Raw genomic sequence first — 16,500 nt, forward strand, 5'->3', positions numbered from 1 at the left:
TGCTAAAGGTGGTCATTCCCCTGCCTCAAAAAATACATATTTAGGTTTATTCAGGATTATATTAATTAACTGTTTCACTTTTAGTTACCTGACTGCCTTTCTTTGTTCATGTCTGCTATTATACACGAGGGACTCACACGCTGCTTGGAATTAAACCATTGATTCCAAAAATTGTTTGGTGTTTCCATGTTGTTACAAAAGCTAAACTATAATGTTGTTACAAAAGCTAAACTACAATATACTATTGTTGTATGACTATAACGTCGTGCGTAATGCTGGCACATCAGAAGCTTGCGCGTGATTTGACGTATATTGCATTACATTTAATGCAACATCTCAATTGGTTAGTATAGGAGACAGGTATATCAACTTCAAACACGAAACTGTATCGCTGGATCTGATTGCTTTTCATACAAGAAAAATCACTGCTTCGCAGCCATATTGGAATCCTGCTGCAGTGCAGATATTATTCAGGCGTCGGTTGTCAAGGAGAAGAGCCTAAAGGCGCCTCTACTTTTTCAAAGGTGAGAGGTGACGACCTTGACATTATACTAGAAGTTCAAAGGCATCAAATAACGTTTGTATATGAAATGAACAATATTTGATCGTTAGTAGGCTACTGACAACATTACAAATAAAAACACCACTGTTTTTTTTAAAGCTGCCAAACCAAACATAGTCATTTTACGCACGGGAGTTATTCCCTTTTTATAATGGCATGCCATTTCAAGTTAAATATAACAAATATATACTAAACATATATATACATTTGGTCATTGCCTATACATTTAGATTTTCTACATGTATAACTCAATAGCTTGACGAGTAAGAAAGGACTGCATCTGTCTSGACTATTTGGGAGTAGGGCCGCATTTGGAGTGGCCAGAGGGTCCAATAGCCCCCAATTTACACATTTACAGCTAGTTTTTATTATGCTGTCTAGACGGTTCAAGGTTTAGTAAACAGCCGTAGTGTAAGACAACATAAAGGGATAAAAGGTCTAGTCTAAACTTTGAAGTTGAAGCGAATAAGAGGCGCTTCTGCTTGGAAACAAAAGGCTATTAAGAGGATATTCGCTCTATGGTCCATTCACATAACCACCAGCTTCAGTGCTGGTACTTAGTACTTTATAAAATCAACAATATCAGATTGCTTTGGTATGAGCATCCCTATAGGAGATTATAAAAACCTTGTTGAATTGTATAAAATGATGCATAATTTTATCCCTATGCCAAATGTGGATCCTGACCAAAGCGGAAGGAGTTCGTGATTGCAATAATTTGAGGTAACGCATAACTACATTTGCCATGTGTACTTTATTTGATACCACAATATACATAACATGTGTCTATTAAATGCATACACAATTCTACTATTGTAAATTACTTATTACACTCGTTGATTACTGTAATCAAAGTACGCGTTGCTTACTGCAATGTTTGTGAGTCCACCAAAGCACATTATCGTGTACATTTAAATAAGTACAAAAGTAAGGTATAGGCCTACATAGCCTAGATATTACAATTAATTACCGTAATAATATGCAAAGGAACATCATGTCGATGTCTCCTGAATGATTTCGTCACTGGGTTGAATCTTATTTTAAATAACAGGATTCATGTGTTCATTGAGGTAAGTATTTAAGTGGCAGATACGAAAAGAGTTGCATAGATAGATTCAGCCTGTTTGCAATGTTCCGTTTTGTTGTGCGGTGTTTCACCTGTTGTTTGTATAGATTGTGAGATGTACCAACAACAAAAACAAAGGGTTGGGAAGCACTTATGGCTCCTCTAAATGAAAAAGATCAGTATAAAGGATTTCCAGTGAAATACCGAAACCGGTCCCGGTTTAGCTTTTTCTCTTTCATTCTTCTGTTCTGGAACCAAATCTTCACTTGTCGATCTGTCAGGTTTAACTTCCTTGTCAACTGGAGCCGCTTCTCCTTGTTTATGTACACGTTGAAGAAGAATTCTCGTTCAAGTTCTCGGATCTGGAATTTGGAGTAGGGGCATCTCTTTTTTCTGGACTTTGAAGAACCTAAACCGGACAAACACTTGTTTTACCACACAGATGTAGTACAATGTAGGTCAGATCAGAAGTTGGTACAATACAAGTGTTAGTACAGAACATATAATTAACAATGTAGCTGAGTAAACAAAATGATCTTCCCGCGCGCAGCCGCTAACACACACAGACAGAGATGCGGGAGCGAGTGCGAGTGAGCGCGGACATACACACCTAGAAACTCACACGAATATTTTATTTGACTCCGTGTCTGTCTTATACGGTTCGTAATAAATATTATTATGCAGCTGACGATAATGTCATGTATGTGTCATGTATCTCGAACATTAGGATATCCTACCTCCCTGGTTAATATCATTGCTTTGTTACTTTGTAAATTCACTATCATAAACAAATAAGACTGATAAACATGGCTGCATGGTAATTTACACAGTGCAAGAGAGTCAGACGACTTCTATTCAGATAAATACATCAGAAGTATTGCAGCATGGCTCACCTAAACTGGTTTCCCATCGTAAATATTTTTACAACAGTAAAGTACATCTTATTGGGGTATATAAAACCGTTGTATGCTTATAAAGGGGCACATAAAATCGGACCGATTAAGTTGTGGACTTACTATAACCCATGTAATGCTTGTACCTACTTGGGCTGCTGTTCTTGTCCCCGGGGCAGTTTGATATAGAAGACTCATGGTCGTCTATGTCCTCAGTTGGGTCTGAAGTCTGTTTATTACACGCAGCATCTCCGGGGAGACTGAAGTCTGCCTTCTGTTTTGACTGTTCGGGCCCAGAGTTGGGCTTTTCAGAGTTAACAGTCTGCAAGAACTGATCGAACCCTTGTGGAAGAACCCCATTTCGGCCGACATTGGTGAATAAGTTGCATGGCGAGTTCATACCGCCGTGATGCCCGTACAAGGAATCATTTTTTAATATAATTTCCGCCCTGTTCGATGACGGGATTAAGTCTCCGTGCATTATCTCGTCCGTTGAGTAGTAAGACGCGTAATTGCCCCTGTAATGCCATTTGCTTGGGTGATCCAGTCCACAGTCCCTGAAAGACACTCCTCGAACAGGTCGCACTTGAGCTATGTTGGAAGAATAAGGACAATTATTTTGACACGARGTAGTCTTGGGTAAAAACGAGGAGATTGATGAAAAATCAGGCGCCGAAACATAATATGTACAACTTGGTAAATACATATTTGACACACAGTTGTTACGCTCATCGTACTCCGACATCTCTCCTCTTCTCTCTTTTGCTATAGCGAAAGGAATTTGTAGCTCGAGTGCGTTAAACTTTGTCCATCTATTGCACCATAGGCGTGTGGAAAGGATCCGCGAGGGAGAAAAAAAATCGGAAACGTAGGCTGACGTGCAATTCATCTTGATCGATTCCTGAGGTAGTTTTTCTCATGTGATCCAGTAAAGGAATGACTATATACCAATATCAGTCATTATTAATAACTAGAGCAACTCATTTGACCGCACACAAAAGTTAGTTCATTGGTTTCCTGGGTTTAGAAACGACTCCTTTGTAAATATGTGCTTGCCCTTGTGATATAGACATTAGTGAACTAGTGAGATTTCATCAATGCAACAGATTTGGAGTTATATAATGGCAAACCCACAACTTTGTCGGTATTTATTTCGTGTACTATATGTGCGCGCTATTAGGGAAGTAGGCGATTTACGCATCATGATAGTTCAATATATATTACACCAGACATTACATGACCAAAAGTATGTGGACACTTGCTCGTCGTACGTCTCATTCCAAAATCATGGGCATTAATATGGAGTTGGTCCCCCCTATGCTGCTATAACAGCCTCCACTCTTCTTTGAAGGCTTTCCACTAGATGTTGGAACATTGCTGCGAGGACTTACTTCCATTCAGCCACAAGAGCATTAGTGAGGTCGAGCACTGATGTTGGGCGATTGGGCCTGGCTTGCAGTCTGTGTTCCAGTTCATCCCAAAGGTGTTCGATGGGGTTGAGGACAGGGCTCTGTGCAGGCCAGTCAAGTTCTTCCACACCGATCTCGACAAACCATTTCTTTAAGGACCTTGTTTTGTGCACGGGGCATTGTCATGCTGAAACAGGAAAGGGCCTTCCCCAACCTCTGCCACAAAGTTGGAAGCACAGAATCGTCTAGAATGTCATTGTATACTGTAGTGAACCTCTTAAGGATCTGCCCCTTTTTTCAATTTTCGCCTAAAATGACGTACCCAAATCTAACTRCCTGTAGCTCAGGCCCTGAAGCAAGGATATACATATTCTTGGTACCATTGAAAGGAAACACTTTTAAYTTTGTGGAAATATGAAAGGAATATAGGAGAATATACCATCATGTACCATCATCTTTGAAATGCAATACAAAGGCCATAATGTATTATTCCAGCAAAGGTTCAATTTAGATTTTGTCCATTAGATGGCAGCAGTGTATGTAAAGTGTTAGACTGATCCAATGAACCATTGCATTTCTGTTAAAACTGTTGCATCAAGACTGCCCAAATGTGCCTAATATGTTTATGAATAACTTTTCAAGTTCATAACTGTGCACTCTCCTCAAACAATAGCATGGTATTATTTCACTGTCATAGCTACTGTAAATTGGACAGTGCAGTTAGATTAACAAGAATTTAAGCTTTCTGACAATATCAGATATGTCTATGTCCTGGGAAATGTTCTTGTTACTTACAACCTCATGCTAATCGCATTAGCCTACGTTAGCTCAACCGATCCCAGTTAAGATTTCCCTTCACTGCAACTAAAAAACAGCCCCAGACCATTATTCCTCCTCCACCAAACTGTACAGTTGGCACTATGCATTGGGGCCTGCAGCGTTCTCCTGGCATCTGCCAAACACAGATTTGTCCRTCGGCCGGCCAGATGGTGAAGCATGATTCATCCCTCCACGCATTGTGATCTTAGGCTGGTGAGCGGTTATTCGGCCGTTTCCACTTCAGCACTTACAGTTGACAGGGGCAGCTCTAGCAGGGCAGAAATTTGACAAACTGACTTGTTGGAAAGGTGGCATCCTATGACGGTGCCACGTTGAAAGTCACTGAGCTCTTCAGTAAGTCCATTCTACTGGCAGTGTTTGTCTATGGAGAATACATGGCTGTGTGCTMKGTTTTATACACTGTCAGCAACGGGTGTGGCTTAAATAGCCGAATCCCCTAATTTGAAGGGGTGTCCACATACTTTTGTATATATAGTGTACTTGTTACAATGGAAACATTGTAGTTGACATACCCTTAGAGTTCAAGTTAAAGGCCACAGAATGTTCCCGCATGCACAGTATACTTTGAATCCAAATCTATACACACGAGTTATGTGATTAATAATTTGTGACAGATAGACAAAACAAACGTACCTTTCTTTGCAACGCTCTCGTGCTTCAATAATACAAACAAATGCACAAAATGCACCAAACATCCACAAAAAAWATATATTTTATCATCCACATCGGCTAGCAAAAAAAATAGAAGGAAGAGAACAAAAACAAGAAAGAGAGACAACATGAAGACCCTGGTTGATTATWGTTCATTACAGAGGAGGATTATGAWAGTGGAAGAAAATATTTACAGGTTTTTCTTACTTTTATTGATTGTCCAGGTCATCTATAGGACTATCGTTTTCTGAGCATCCTTATTTTCTGATTTCAGTAACGTATCCAGGCCTAAAAAAGGGATACACGGAAATTAAATCAGAAAAGTACAACACACACAGACACACACACACACACACACACACACACACACACACACACACACACACACACGGACACACTCTTTTACTCTGTTTATTATCTATCCTGATTGCCTACTCACTTTTACCCCTACCCACATGTACATACTGTATTACCTCAATTACCTTGTACCCCTGCACATTGACTCGGTACTGGGGCTCGGGCTCCCGAGTAGCGCAGCGGTCTAAGGCACCACAGACCCTGTTTCGATTTCAGGCTGTATCACAACCGGACGTGATTGGAAGTCCAATAGGGCGACGCACATTTGGCCCAGCGTCGTCCGGTTTTGACCGGTGTAGGCCTTCATTGTAAATAAGAATTTGTTCATAACTGACTTGCCTAGTTAAATAAAGGTTMAATATGTTTATAAATAAAATAATTTAAAACAAAATCATCTTAAATGTAAATTAAAAAGATAAGCATGATTGGCTGAAGGAAGGCTTGGCAACGCCAAGTACAACACATCTCTGCTGGCTTTGACCATCTGGGGTCTGAGACCACGTGCACCAAGCAATCACCAATAGTTCTATTGCACAGACAAAATGGCGGGTTCTAGTTTAAATTTATATTTTAGCTGGTGGAGGGGAGACCCTTTGGTGGGGGACGATTACTTAGTAACCTATAATAACCCATAGTCTATATCCTATCCTACACTTTCAACAGTATTTCAGACGATAGACATATATTACTTTCATTTTCAAGTTACTTCATTTGCACTTTACGGATAGAAATATAGGCCTATTAAATAACACAAAAGAACGTGAACGGGAAGTAAATAGGATAGCATTCACCATAGTGAATACCTAACATATTACGCCTATAATTGTGGGCCCTTTCTATTATTTTCCATAGTGTTATTGCACTGATTAGGCTATGCCCTTTTGATGGAAAATCTACATAAATGTCCCAGATAAGGCACTTTCATTCGACAGGGCTATGCGTTATTTTTTCGTAGAACAGGAACACAATAGGGCTACTAAATTATTTTTTGGCGACACCTTTGGTAACAAGTTAGAGAACGCTCTATATCTATGTGTGTGTGTGTGTGTGTGTGTGTGTGTGTGTGTGGGTGGGTGTGTGTGTGTGTGTGTGTGTGTGTTGTGTGTGTGTGTGTGTGTGTGTGTGTGTGTGTGTGTGTGTGTGTGTGTGTGTGTGTGTGTGTTTCAGACCCTCAAACACATATAGACTATTGTTTCATATAATTGCATATAACCTCATTTGGGTCTGCTATTTTGACAAAATAACTAGAACCAAATTAAAATGTTCATCTCAGTTTTCCCGAAATGCGTTGAGCCCGTGTTGTTTTTCTATATAGTGTACTACAATGAAATATCCCCAATCTTAACCACATTTAAAAATATATTCCATTAAACTATCATTGTTTATATTAACCTTGCAGTAGAAAATCGTGAAACACACATGGACTACTACAATGTTAAAACGTCATTACGCACAAGACATGCCCAAAACGAAAAGTAAACGACAACAGACGGTATAGTAGAGGGGGGAGAAAATGTTTTATTGCAACCCATGTACTAAAACAACAATATCTAGTCCTATACTACCAATAATATCTTATGCAAAATAATTGCTATTGGCAATGAACACAGATTGACAAAGACAAGATGAGTAAACTGCAAAACAGTTGTTGTTGACCAAATGCTCGAGTACAGGCCTTGTTTTCAGGCCTTGTTTTCAGGCCTTGTTTTCAGGCCTTGTTTTCAGGCCTTGTTTTCAGGCCTTGTTCTCAGGCCCGTCTCATGGATGTGTCATCAAATAGATAAATTCCTTGCAAATACCACACAAAGCACACAAAAAAAATAAAACATTTTGAATGATGAGAATGCAGTATACTATCTGGTTAAAGTTTGTGTGTAAGATACTAACTTGACCTTAACTTTGTTTTGGCGCCCCCATATCTGAAGAGCATGAGCAGACGTCTTCTAGCAGAGTTCTCATAAAAAGACCTTTGGAGAACACACCGTTCCCCTTTGATCCCTTCAGATAATGGGATTGTAAACTAACAAATATAATTTCAGAATCATGAGGTAAATAACGGACCATTAAAAAGTTCGAGCTAGACCACTTTGAATAAGCATTTTATTAAGTGAGTGTGTGCTTACTTTTGTAATAATTATAACTTTTTAAAACAAGTATAGCCTATACATTTTAGTCATTTAGCAGACAGCTCTTATCAACAGTGATTTGCAGGAGAAATTAGGGTTATGTGCCTTGCTCAAGGGCACATCAACAGATTTTTCACCCAGGGGATTCGAATCAGTAACATTTCGGTTACTGGCAAAACGCTCCTAACCGGCCGCCCCGAATACCAAAGATTAAAATATATCCTACAAACTACTCCCTCGAAAACCAGATAATCATTTCTAAATGTAACAATAAATGAATTAAATTGTTTACTAGCAAACATAACCATAAAGATCATATAGACCAAAGAGTGAGAGATATATTCAGGAAGTAGTAAATTCATGTAGGTCTATTTAGGAATAACCTATCTGTGGTTGATGTGCCACTTGATCAAATAGCCCTCGTGTACGTGCTGGACAGATATTTAAATAGCATGGACCACTTGTGTTCGCGTGGAATTTTGTGTATACATGTGCATAATACACACACCAGTCGGCGTGGAATTGTATGAATTGATGTAAATGTTTAACTTTTCTAGATAAGTGTATCTATATATATATATATATATCACACTTGATACTAACATTGAGCCAGTAAACTGTTCAAATTAGTCCTACTCATTAACTGGACCCCCAAGCCAGTTTTACTTTAATATGAAGAGAACGCTGTATCTTACCCAAGAGCTCTCATTCGATTGCAGCGCCAACAGCGGAAGGCATGATATAGCCTATGATTACGCATACATTAAAAATAAGACAAAAACACATTTACACACAATTATTATATCCATGAGATAGACATGCAAACACTTTAAAAATAAATAATCCAAAACACTTGTTCATGGTTCATTAAACCACCGACAAATACGAACTTGAGCTTGGACGAGCAATTCCTATAGGCCCAGTTTGATTTCAGGCAGGACTGACCCGTCCAATCAGATATGTGCAATATCCATTTCTAACCATATATTCCATTTTTATTTCGTCAATACAATACGACGTATCCTACACAATTTATACATGTAGGCTACAGAGATTAAATTATAAATAACATTCATTTTGATACTGCATACATACAAAAATAAACTATTGCATAGCTATATTAAACGTTCTATATAAAACCACAATAAACCCCTTTTTCCCAAGAGCGTACCTTATCACTGAGTTATACGCTCAGAAATACTAAGTGTGGTCATTGAACAAAATCATTTGATGTATCCAATTAACCTAAATCGCATGCTTTACAAAACACTCAAAGCACAAGTTTAATGTTTTGCCTTTCTGAAAATGAATAGAGTTTGAGGTTTGAAGTGTTTGTGCTTGTCTGAACAGAATCCACACGAGGTCACTTTCAGGACCCAAGGCTCTCAGTACATGGAGAACGCATGCCCGCGCATCACGAGTCTCTTCTTCTTCATTCTGCGGTTCTGAAACCATATTTTCACTTGTTGATCACTCAACTCCAGTCTGTCAGAAAGTTCCTTCCGTTTTTGCCTGTTTATGAATTCGTTCATCGTGAATTCGTTCTCAAGTTCAGCAAGCTGTGGCTTTGTGTATGGTTTTCTCTTCTTTCTCCGTTTCGCTTGTGAAGAGCACCAGGGTGCGCCTGGAGAACGGAAAAACTGTCCTTAGCAACTTGTGGATCTCTTGGTATAAAAACCAACATGACATGCTGAAGAATCCAGAAGCAGGCATGGTCTGCAATTATCATCGCGTAAACATCAAATATAACAATAACTATGATTTGGAGGTGACGTTATTAAATTAAGAAATAAATAGTCTAGACATACAGAGCAGTTTAATTTTAAAATAACAAAAATCGTTAGATGCTTACCATCAGAAAAAGCCGTTCTGGCACATGCATTACTTGTAGATGGTTGAATTCGGGGATTTGAATTGGCCGACTGCTTGATGCCGGCGGCAATTGCCTGGTTGGTGTAATTCAGTTCGTGTTGTGCACCGGAATTATCTGACCGTCTGTCCAAGCTCGAAAATGCATATTTCGAGCTATCCGAACTGATAACTCCATGTTCACCAGAAAAGGCCTGCGCGTGTCTAGCAGGTTCTTCTGGTTTGTGGTTAACATCCTGAAAGTAGTATTTACTGGACTCGTCAAATGGTCCTTTGTTGTGGTCGTTGGGATGAGTATTTACAGGCACTGAATTGGGTAGAAACGGCGGAGAGTAGCCACTAATGGCGCGGCTCTGAGGCGGAGATGTGCACGAATTTGGGGAAATCCACGGGAGCGAGCACACCTCTCGCCTGTTGTAGGAAATCTGATGCAGCTGGGGCAGATGAGCTCCATTGCTCCGCAAGTTGGAAAAACACAACGACTCCGGGATGGGGAAATTCAGAGAACCAACATAGTTAGAATTCAGAAGATTTTGCTCACACATTTCCATGAAGCTCTCTCAAACGCTTCTTACAACCCTTTTAGCGACTGCTAAACAATAAAGGAAAATGAATTGTTGATTTGTTAATGCAGTGTCACGTGATATGCAAAACATGTTGTTCAGTCCTACCATTGGCCATAATACTGCACGGAAATATATTCCATAAGGTAATGTGATGTTAAGAGAAAAATACAAGTACATGTATAGGCTTATATGAAAAATACAAATGGGACATTTTTTTAAACTAAAAGGTGTTTGTTAGATGGTTAAATCGAATCGAAGATGTTTCGTATTAGTATAAGGCATTGTTGCAAGTTAGCTATAGCCTACCATTTATTGTTATAATTTAAACAAAATATATGTTCAGTGCAAGACAATGTAATTTACACAAAATATGCTCAAGTTAAGAGAGAATGTAGCTATTTTTCCTTAGGTAAGCGACAATTTAGCTAAAAGTATAAAAAAAAACATTTGGATATCGTAAGACTATTCCTAACACGGCTCACAAGTCCAACACTTTACTAGCAAGTCAGTTAAGAACACATTCACTTTCAATGAAGGCCTAGGAACAGTGGGTTAAGTGCCTTTTTCAGGGGCGGAAGGACAGATTTTTGGCTTGTCAGCTCGGGGATTCGACCTTGCCACCTTTCGGTTACTGGCCCAATGCTCCAACCACTAGGCTACCTGCCGCCCCGTTAAGCAGATTATGCTGTATTACTGTTCATACAATTTCAACGCAATAATACTAGCTAATCCTACTAACAAATGTTGAGTATTACATAAATCCTAAATCGTATTCTTCCTCTTTTCACAGCTCATGGATATAGGCCTACATATACCTTAAACGACTGAACATCGTTTTCTTATTCGAGAAATTGTGATTCCCCACTACTGTGACTGTTTTATCAGGCATTTAGAAATGAATGCATTATTGGATTAAGTATATATAGACAAATGTGCCTGTAATGGTCAAACAAACAACACGGTAGCCTTGCATACCTTCAAATGAATTTGAAGGTAATGATAACATGATAACAAAATGATAACAAATGAATAACCATATGGGAAGAAAATAGATATTATAGCCTACTCCTGTTCATTCTACCTTTTGTGCCATTTGAAAAATACCAATCCCGTTCAGGCCTATGGCTATGGTTCATTTGTTATTCAATTATACATCAACGTATTTTTTTTCCTTCACACTTTTAAATAGTACTATCTCTTGACATATATGGTAAAGAAATGTCCTCTTTTGATACGTTTCATTAGCAAACCTGGTTATAAATATATTAGCAGCTGGATTAGACAACATACATATATATATTTCTTAATCTATTTCACAACATAAATTGCTAGGTTCTGGATTTCTATAATATCGATATTAGCATAGCCTACTCTCAACACTTTTTTCATACTGACCCTTGACATATCTCCATTAGTCATTTTACGTTCTCCTTTAGTTTCCCCAGCAAATCTAGACTGGATCCTCGAGAAAATGACCATTGTAAACCCTCCGTCTCCGGAAAGAAAGGCGACAGCCTGGCCTCCCATCTTTTACGAGTCTAGTAAACTTAAGAATACATTAAAACGACATTATTTGAGCCATTGATACACAGAAAACGATGCTCCAAAATATGTTATATGGATTTTACAAAAGCCAACGTTTTACTTACTGAAAGCGTGTAATATCGGTATAGTTCAACGTCAAAGTCCAGAGAGCTCCGATTCATCAAAAACAGGTCGAAGTAGACTGACTAGACGTTTAGTGTGGTTTCTTCTACAGACGACTGTTCGCTTGTTAGAACAAAGAAATTGCCTCTGGTTGCCATTCTAGAAAATATCATGCATGCAACTTTTGATGTGGGTTGATCACTAGTAAGATAATAGATAATAGCCAACACCCTGACAATTTAAACCCAGGCGTGTGTCTCATATGAACTGTTGTTGTTTTCTGAGACTGGGTGGGTGGGTGGGTGTTGTTGGAATGAAACAGGCACATCTCGAAGCCTTAATCTTCTGACCCGAAGTCCAGCGCGCTATCGACTATGCCCCAAAAGCATGCTCGAGTGGCAGAGTCGATATCCGCACTTATAAACCCAGGGTCTTTACAGTATATTTTGCGCTGACATTAAATAGCAGGTATTTACATTTTCATAGAAAACGTCACCAAACCGATTATGATTTTTCTTAATATAGAATATAACGATTTTCCATCAACTCTGATAATTTTATTGGCAATATAAATGTATTTCAATTGTGTTTTTCGAAGAGAAAGTGCCCTCTTGTGGAGTAATTGCGTGCTGAATCCAGTAGATGGCGAAAATTGACCATGAATAGTTGCCATTTTATTATTAATTCCTGTGATGAGATCATAGTCTGTAAATGTATTTTAAGGTCAGAAAGAAAACATTTATACAACATTTTTATAAACAAAGACTATGAACATTTTTAGATTGATAGATTACATTGATTGATCGCAAAACTAAAAACGTGGACCTACGTGCAAGTAGGCTACAAGTCTCAGCGTGGACCTTCTACATGCCTACATAGCCACATCGCAAAACGTGTGTGTTGTTAGATGATAGTCTAAGATACACAATTAATGTTTAAGAACTGACCTGATACGTCTTAGAAATATGCGAAAATTTGATTGTGTGAACAATTGTATTTTATTCACCCAATCATACCAAATTCCCTCTTTGCTTTGGCTAAATGTTACCTTATGAAAACAAATTAGCGTAATTGTAAATGTGTGGTGACGTATTCAAGCAGACCCATGCCCATCCATAAAAAGAAAAAGTATAAAATAATAATAAAAGAAATGTGAATAGATTTTAAGGGGCGGTTTCCCGGACACAGAAGCCTAGCCCTGGACTAAAAGGCCCTTTTAACGGAGATACTCCATTGAGAATGATTTTTTGTCTTTTTCTGGGTAAAACCTACCCCAAATGTATGCCCCTCGTCTAAATCTAGGTGATATGATATTATTACAATATACTTCAAATGTGGCCTGAATAACCCAACCATAACCAAGGCCTACAATTTCAACAACAGTAACAACAAAAACATCTCAGAAATGTATATACAATTTAAACATAAAAATGTATGATTTAATATAAACAATAGACAGTGACTCAACCTATCAATTAGCAGGGATTACAACACATTAATATAAATATTTACCAAAATAACTGATAGCTGAGACAATAATGATAATGGACACGACGATTTTGAAACCATATTGTTACTTGTCTCTCAGGAAGTTTGGTGGAAGAAGCTATCCGTAATTTTTTCTCTTTGGTAATAAACTCTCGTAGCTGTAGTTTCGTGAAGGGCACCCGTTATTTCTCTAACGTCTGTATAATGGGCTGACATCATATTGTTTTTACTCTACACAGGTATGGAACAAGAATAACTTACATGTTTTCGAGAAGAGGAAAACAATTTTGACATGTTATTACCACAAACGTAAATGTCAGTTAGTAGTGTGGTCTTGTGTGTTTTCAGGATAAAAGACGGTTTATTCATTCTTCTGGAACCCTCGGGTAGGCGAACTAATTAAAAAATATTTTTTAAACTACCAAAGCCATTGTAAGTGGGTGAAATAATAGTTCAAAAGAGGTCAAAGAAGATATAACCGACCTGTGAGAGATGACTTGCAGAATTGCGAGCCCTTGGTCTATTCTCTGGTATAATACAGTGGACTGCACCAACTATTAGCCCAGATCCATTGATGATAGTCCTCGATGGGTAAAACACGCTCATGCCTCGGATCTCCAGGACCAGCCCTGGTTACAGCAGATACAGATACAGATACAGATACAGATACAGATACAGATACAGATACAGATACAGATACAGATACAACATGATATCCAGTGATTCTTGGGTAGCGTTGGAAAACATCACCAACATCTTCCAGTCTGGACTGCATTTTTACTGCAGTGTAGGAACTTTTTTTTWAAACTCAAAAACAAGGAAGAAATGCATTGGTTTATCTGTGAAGTATGCAGATAGAGGATAGAGACGCCGGGGACGTTGATTTCATTACACCCTGTTGTAATATATTACTGTCAGGGAATTTGCAACTAAAGTAACTACTCGCGAAATGACAGCCAAAAGTGAGTGATGGATTTGCAGTTGCTCTAGACAGGTCGGTTGCTTGTGGTTGAAGAGATTCTGAGCCAAGCGAGTTCGGTTTGACTTAAATTGCGTATACCGTTAGTCCTGAAGCAGATCTGCTTGGGTGAGAGCCGCGAGCAGATTAATAAAAACTACGATTAACAGAGGAGATGTTATCTCCCAATAACTTCATTTCAGTTTTGAAGAACAGCCACCGCCATTTCTCTCCGTGGAAAACCTGACATAGTCCTCTCAGATCCACGAGGTACTGCATTGCAGCGCGTGAAACCAAACCAAGGATGAAGACAAATAAGCCTTTATATATGTTTCGCTTGACTAATTACAGAACACTGACAACTAAATGTGGTTGGTCGGTTGCTTTCACGTGACATGCATATACACCATGGATAATGGCTAATCTGAGTACTAGGCTATTGTGGTATTGTTTTTGGAAAGAATAATAGTAAAATAAGGAAAATGTTAATTATCTAATACTCAGGTTTCCAAAACTATAAAACGTAAAAACTGCAAAACATTTGGAATATTAAATAGGCCTGTGCTTAAGCCTATAGAATCAGAAAGTGACTTCATAAGAGACTTCATAAGTGACTTCATAAGTGACTTCATAAGTGACTTCATAAGAGACTTCATAAGAGACTTCATAAGTGACTTCATAAGAGACTTCATAAGAGACTTCATAAGAGACTTCATAAGAGACTTCATAAGAGACTTCATAAGTGCATAAGTACATAACAATGGTTTTGTATTGTCAACAAATGTATCAAAAGCCTATTTTATTCATCACTGACAGCTTTTATTTAACTGAATATATACAGGTTAACTTAGCCTATAACGTTTTCGTTGCCAACTTCGCCAAGACTTTCTCACGGCTGAACCTATCTGAACTGCAACCAACTACTGAAACAGCCTATTCATTTGCACGGGTAAAAATACATCCTGAACTGAATTAGTAATTCTTAAAATATTTATATGAAACTAGTTATGCAATTGTAATGAGAAAAGTCTCAATGGTATATTCAAAATAATTCCATGATATAGCAAATAGGAACCAACATCTTTTTAACTTCGTGTTAAAAACAATGAATGCATGTTGCGTTGCGTCACATATACACATTTTTACCATTAACAATATTTTTCAAGTGGCTTTTGGGATCTTTTTTTTCTCCGTTGGGAATACACAAACCACTGTGCTAGCATTTGATTGGAATAGGAGTCTACCACTATTCAAATATTTTAGTCCTAGAAAAAAATATTTTAAACTATTATTCAAGCCTTATACATCCATTGGCATCGATGTCACTATAGAATCAATAATCCAAACATTGTTCAAAGTCATAGAATAGAATTTAGGCCATATGAAATTTCAGTAGGATCTCCTGTGAGGGTTTACTCTGCTCAAGGTTACGCCAAATACTAAATAGTCAACTACAATAAAAACAGACAATTGAGGCTGCTTTGCGTGATGTATTGTTGTCTCTACCTTCTTGCCCTTTGTGCTGTTTGTTGTCTGTGCCCAATAATGTTTGTACCATGTTTTGTGCTGTTGTCATCTTGTGTTGCTACCATGCTGTGTTGTCATGTGTTGCTGCCTTGCTACGTTGCTGTCTTAGGTCGCTCTTTACGTAGTGTTGTGTTGTCTCTCTTGTCGTGATGTGTGTTTTGTCCTATATTTATATATTTTATTTTGTATTTTTAATCCCAGCCCCCGTCCCCGCAGGAGGCTTTTTGTCTTTTGGTAGGCCGTCATTGTAAAATAAGATTTTGTTCTTATCTGACTTAGATAAATAAAGGTTCAACTTCAAAATAGCACGAAATGGAAACACTATCGCACTTGAACTTTGCTGTCTGTACTTAACGATATAATAGCCCCCCCCCCCCAAAAATAAAGGCCTGTTGTCAATAAAAAGTTGTGTTCCTCAAATCAAATCAAATCAAAACTGATGAAAGCTACAGTGAATTCGGAAACTATTCAGACCCCTTGACGTTTTACACATTTTGTTACAATTACAGCCTTAATCTAAAAGATTAAATTGTGCCCCCCC

General features: G+C 38.3%; 2 protein-coding genes across 2 annotated transcripts; both read right to left on the reverse strand.

Annotated features, from left to right (window-relative positions):
* Window positions 1-1,297: 1,297 nt before the first annotated feature.
* LOC111959785 (homeobox protein Hox-D11a-like) lies at window positions 1,298-3,305 on the reverse strand. The gene is made up of 2 exons (XM_023981582.2): window positions 2,672-3,305; window positions 1,298-2,037 (listed from the first exon to the last, which is right to left on the reverse strand). The coding sequence occupies exons 1-2, from the start codon at window positions 3,264-3,266 to the stop codon at window positions 1,805-1,807; spliced, it is 828 nt and encodes a 275-aa protein (XP_023837350.1). The 5' UTR covers window positions 3,267-3,305; the 3' UTR covers window positions 1,298-1,804.
* A 3,971-nt stretch (window positions 3,306-7,276) lies between these two features.
* LOC111959786 (homeobox protein Hox-D12a-like) lies at window positions 7,277-10,500 on the reverse strand. The gene is made up of 2 exons (XM_023981583.2): window positions 9,757-10,500; window positions 7,277-9,528 (listed from the first exon to the last, which is right to left on the reverse strand). Exons 1-2 carry the CDS (start codon window positions 10,322-10,324, stop codon window positions 9,290-9,292), a joined length of 807 nt encoding a protein of 268 aa, XP_023837351.1. The 5' UTR covers window positions 10,325-10,500; the 3' UTR covers window positions 7,277-9,289.
* Window positions 10,501-16,500: the final 6,000 nt, after the last annotated feature.

The sequence above is a fragment of the Salvelinus sp. IW2-2015 genome, linkage group LG36 (assembly GCF_002910315.2).
Source record: "Salvelinus sp. IW2-2015 linkage group LG36, ASM291031v2, whole genome shotgun sequence".
In the NCBI taxonomy this organism is placed as follows: Eukaryota; Metazoa; Chordata; class Actinopteri; order Salmoniformes; family Salmonidae; genus Salvelinus; species Salvelinus sp. IW2-2015.

Bases quoted from the DNA above. Each gene is read 5' to 3' on its own strand.
- LOC111959786 (XM_023981583.2), bottom strand. From the start codon at position 10,324: ATGGAAATGTGTGAGCAAAATCTTCTGAATTCTAACTATGTTGGTTCT. The intron at 9,529-9,756 runs GTAAGCATCTAA...TCCGTTCTCCAG, and splicing joins CAGAACGGCTTTTTCTGATG to GCGCACCCTGGTGCTCTTCA.